The sequence below is a fragment of the Parus major genome, chromosome Z, assembly GCF_001522545.3.
Source record: "Parus major isolate Abel chromosome Z, Parus_major1.1, whole genome shotgun sequence".
In the NCBI taxonomy this organism is placed as follows: Eukaryota; Metazoa; Chordata; class Aves; order Passeriformes; family Paridae; genus Parus; species Parus major.
The window spans coordinates 9309582-9314374 of NC_031799.1; the positions used below are offsets into that span (position 1 = coordinate 9309582).

General features: G+C 47.6%; 1 protein-coding gene across 1 annotated transcript; it reads left to right on the plus strand.

Annotated features, from left to right (window-relative positions):
- Positions 1-602: 602 nt before the first annotated feature.
- PMAIP1 (phorbol-12-myristate-13-acetate-induced protein 1) lies at positions 603-4187 on the plus strand. Its single transcript, XM_015653585.3, has 2 exons — positions 603-957; positions 1275-4187. Exons 1-2 carry the CDS (start codon positions 906-908, stop codon positions 1475-1477), a joined length of 255 nt encoding a protein of 84 aa, XP_015509071.1. The 5' UTR covers positions 603-905; the 3' UTR covers positions 1478-4187.
- The last annotated feature ends 606 nt before the right edge of the window (positions 4188-4793 follow it).

A 4793-nucleotide genomic window follows, 5' to 3' on the forward strand; every position in this document is an offset into this window, starting at 1 on the left:
TGTTCCAGCCGGGGAAATATCCAAGGTCAGGCTGGATGGGGCTTAGAGCAACCTGATCTACTTGAAGATCTTTCTGTCTTTGTAGCTACAAGCAGCAAAATACAGGCGAGCTGCTCTAGATAACCTTTAAGAAGTCACTTACAAATCAAACTATTCTATGCTTCTGTGATAATAACATGCCCTGTTTCTTCTGTTTGTCCAAGCACTCTCCAGCTCCCCACCTCTTCTTCCTCAGCATCATCACTGCAACCCTGTCCACCTTTCCTGGACCACCATCACTAAAAAGAAAGCCGACCCTCCCATCTCTCTTTTCCTACAGCAAGTCCACTTTGCCCCTCTGCCTCTTCTTGCCCAGATAATGCAAACCCCACCGTTCATCTCCCCTGACCCAGCACAAGCCCAACCCACACCTCCATCCCCTTTTTCCTTAGCAGCCCCCATCCCTCCGCCTCGCCTGCCCCGCGCACAGCCCATCCTCCCGTCTCCTCCTGCCCCGCACGCCGCATCCCTCCGGCCCTCTCCGGGCCGGCAGCGTGGGCGCTGTGCCTGCCCCGGCCCGGGCACGCCGCCGCCTGCCCGCGGGGCCCGGGGGGCGGGATCCCCGCGCCTTTTCGCTACGTCAGGACGGAGGGAAATCCCCGCTGGACTCGCTTTTAGCGCCGCGCTCCGCCCCTGTGCCGGCAGAACGCTGCTGACACCGGCCCGAGAGCAGACAAGGTGTCCCGTGCCCTGCCGAACCGAGCCTGGACTCTCCGTGCTCCACAGAACCGAGCCTGGACTCTCCGTGCCCCACAGAACCGAGCCTGGACTCTCCGTGCCCCACCGAACCGAGCCTGGGCGCTCCGTGCCCCACCGAACCGAGCCTGGGCGCTCCGTGCCCCACCGAACCGAGCCCCGCCGCCGCGATGTTGCCCGGCCGGACCCTGCGCAAAGCCGCCCCAGCCGCTGCTCCTGCAGGTACCGGAGGGGAACGGGACGGGACGGGACGGGACGGGACAGGGACAGGGACGGGACGGGATGGGACGGGATGGGGACACCGTCCTGCGCCCGGGCGCTGCTGCCCGGCTCCAGCACCCCGCGGGCGGCCAGCGCCCGGAGCGGCTGCGGACTCCCGTGTGGAGGCGAGAGGGATAGAGCTGCTGCTCCCAGCGAGTGGCGGGCAGAGGCGGTGCGGGGTGGGGTGTGCTTTATGATGAGCACAAAGTAAAAAATTGGACAAAAAGTAGCGTGCTGTGGGTATCCCGTGAAAGCGGTAACGACGCGCGTTTCCGCAGGGCGCGAGGCGGCGGTGGCGGAGTGCGCCCTGGAGCTGACCCGCATCGGCGACAGGTGGCACCTGCGGCAGAGGATCCTCAACATGATCGCCAAGTTGTTCTGCCCCGAAACGTGGGCTGCCCGCGGAGGCGGCGAGAGGAACAGAAGAGGACCTTGGCTTTGTGGGTTCGGAAGAAGAGGCTCCACAGACAGTGGGAGATGAAGAAACCTCAAATCTCGCTGTGTTGTATTTAGGTGCCCATCGCCGCTGGAGGATGACAAATCCTCCATCACATGATTTGTCAGAAGAATGTTACAGCAATACTGGCGTACGAATGCCAGGTGGGAAATAAAGATAACGATGGGCAGAGCCCCTAAACTGTCCAGTGGTGACTTGAGGCAAGCTGGTACGTGGGGAGATTTGGGGCAAGACTGAACATGCCCTTCACCGTGGTCTGAGAACACTTTCAGGAACCCGGTTTCCCCAGTCACCTTCTGATCCTCATTTCCCATCGCCGTGCTTCACCGAGGACTTCAGCCCACCACCAGGATGAGGCCAAAAAAAGCATCAGTGTGTTGGAACTTGGGATCACATACCACACAGGAAAAGCCAGTTGCTGGATTTTTGACTGCTTCTCTTTTCTAAAGTATGGATCCTGCTGGACAGGGGTTTGGTAGTGGGAGTTAAAATTTGTTAAAGACAACCACTAGCTTTATTGAAAGGTTATTTGTTACAGGATGTTCTATTGCAGACTAAAAGTTGTAATTCTACAAATTAACACAGTTTTGCATAGTTCTAGTCTATATTATAAATATATAGTATAAGTTTATATATATAGTATGTATACACAAAATATAAATGTGTGCACTGCTAGTGCATGTCATGAGTTGTTAACAGAACTATTAATCAAAAGCTGTTTAATCTCAAAACACAGTATGAAAAAATATCAAAACATGACAAAACTCAATATGAAAAGGTATTATATAAACCAAAAAGAAAGCAGATTATTTTCTGACGATAAAGGAACAAATCATGCTTCAGAGAGGGAAGCATACTTTGGCATTATATATGTATCTGAATATATATTACACAAACATAGATATTGAGGTAATTGTGAAAGGATTCTTTCAGTATTGCAAAGAATTTCTTGGTAACAGTCCAGTTCTGCTGTGTCTTTATAAGTAACAAAATAACTTCAATAGAAGTACATCCTAAAGTTGCATCTCAAGTTTTGCTGAGAATGTTATTTATTCAAAGAAAGCAACTACCTCTCTTTGAAGAAATAATATTGATAGAGTTGAGCTTTTCAGTGGTACAAGAAAGTAGTATTACATTTTTGAATGTTTAATTATACTTATGGGCAAAGGTTCTTCCCCTGTATTTTATTTCCCTTGTAGTTTATTTCATTTCACTTCCAGAAAGGTGGGGCTGCTGCAGCACATCCAGTGGATGATGATGCACCATCACCACTGAGGGGTTACGTAGGAGTGACCCATCTCACTGAGGGGATATTACTTTTGGCTGGCTTCAGAGGAACTGAATTAAACATGTGGGTTGCTGTCAAGGCAAACAGTAACCTTGCTAGTCAATTCATGTCAGGCTCCATCCTAAACAGTATTTTTCATGGGTCCAAGACAGCAAGAAAAAGGCTGAAGCTGTTTCATAGCTACCTCTAAGGTCACTGGTCAGAGTTCCTTCTCTTAATTAACTTTGTATATAAGTACATTTGCATTTTATAAGGCTGTATAGTTACACTTTGTTATTTGTGTCATTCAGATTATGTCTTCTCCTGTCTTGTGGTGAATTCTTATTTGTATTTATAATTTATTTTTCTGTTATCTCTTCTTAATCTGCCTTTGCAAAATTGTCATTATGTAACTCTGGTCACTCTCACATCCAGCCCTGCAGGGGTGGTTATGTATGGATACTGACTTCTGTCACTGAGCAGAAGCTGACTGACTGACTTTGCCTTCTTTCCACCTGGAAGATTTAACCCCATCCATCCTGGTGGCGTTACAGGGAGCTTTGCTGTTGGCTTGAGCCACGAGCATAGTTCCCTTCCCTTCTAAGCTAGCCAGTACCTTTTCAGGGAGAAGAAAATGTTTCAAGAATAGTTGTTTTTTATCTTACTACTGCAGAACAGTTCATTTTGCTGACATGTACATAGGTCAGTTTTTCAGGTACTAAAAAGTAAATGCAAAGAGTTTCAGACTAGCAGAACACCAGCTCCCAGGCTAGCACTGCATCCAGCTGGGCAAAACTTCATCAGAGGCAGCTCCAGCTTCATAAGAAGGGTTGCTGTTGTGTATCCTGCACTTGGTGGAGTCTTGGAATCTTCATCCAGGACACTGAACAATGACCATGCCTGTCTGGAACTCTCAGAAGAATTCAGCATTAGCATTCACATTAGTAGCTGAAAAGTATGTGAATAAAACTGTTTTGTTCAATGAATGGTGCTTGCAAAGTCAACAGGAAATGAGGTGTGGATTTTTAGAGCCCACCCAGTTCTTCAGGCTGTAGCACATATGAATATTGCAAAAAAAAGTATACTCATAAATGCATTGTCATGGGGATATCCAAGTTTAGTGTTAGCAAAGTATTTGTCTGCCTAGTTATGCAAAGCCTATTTGCTTTTTTTGAAATGTTTTAGGTGTTTCTGTGCATTGTTAAGAATGGTAGCGTTCAACAGGAACTCAGGAAAAAGGCACAGATGTGAGAGGTCAGTGCCAGTATATGACCAAGCACTTGCTGATGTCTACCCTAGATTTCTTTTATTACTTCTGCAAAAGATCTTCTTTATGGCTTTATCAACGTGAGTTTGTTTTCCTTAAGGCCTGTTCTGGATGTGTGCCAGATGTGTTGCTGTATGCCTCGTGCATGTATGTCTTCAATTCTTGCTAAGATAATAAATACAAAGTGTTTACGAGAAAAATGAGTCACAAAGGTTGCAACAACTTGGGTTTTCTTTTGTGGATGGTGAAAACATGATTGTATTATGCAAATTCCTTTCATGCTTCCATGTCAGCAGGGCAAAAGCACCAAGGCAGGAGCAGAGCGCCAACAGGTATTCTTTGGGAGATTAGGCTTTGCTTTCTGCCTTTAAGAGGAAGAAAAAATAACCATGACCTCGAACTTCAGAATGAGAAACCTATTACAGTATTTTTTGTTAACTACTGGCTGCAGAATATGTGGGTGGAATTGGGAGCCCACTACTTCTACCAGAGTAGCTGCAGCTTTGTAAAGGAGTGTTCCTTGTAAAGGATAGACATCCAAGTTAAGGGTTTCATCTAAAATGCAGGCAGAAAGGGATACAGCACTTTGCAGACCTTTTACTTTCTCCACAGTTTGAAGCTGGAGTCTGGGAAGAGTGGGAAATGACGCTGCTTATCACAAGAGAATAGCAGAGGGATAGTGCAGAGCAAACTCTTCTTCCCTAAACCCAAAGATGTGTCTGTGCAGAGGAGAGCCTGAGATCCTTCCCTGCTATGCCAAGCACATCAGCAGGCTCCCTGCTCGCTCACTGTGCTGCTTTTTCCCA

Coding starts and splice junctions, on each gene's coding strand:
- PMAIP1 (XM_015653585.3), top strand. CDS start 906: ATGTTGCCCGGCCGGACCCTGCGCAAAGCCGCCCCAGCCGCTGCTCCT. Junction 958..1,274: donor CCCAGCCGCTGCTCCTGCAG/GTACCGGAGGGG, acceptor GCGTTTCCGCAG/GGCGCGAGGCGGCGGTGGCG.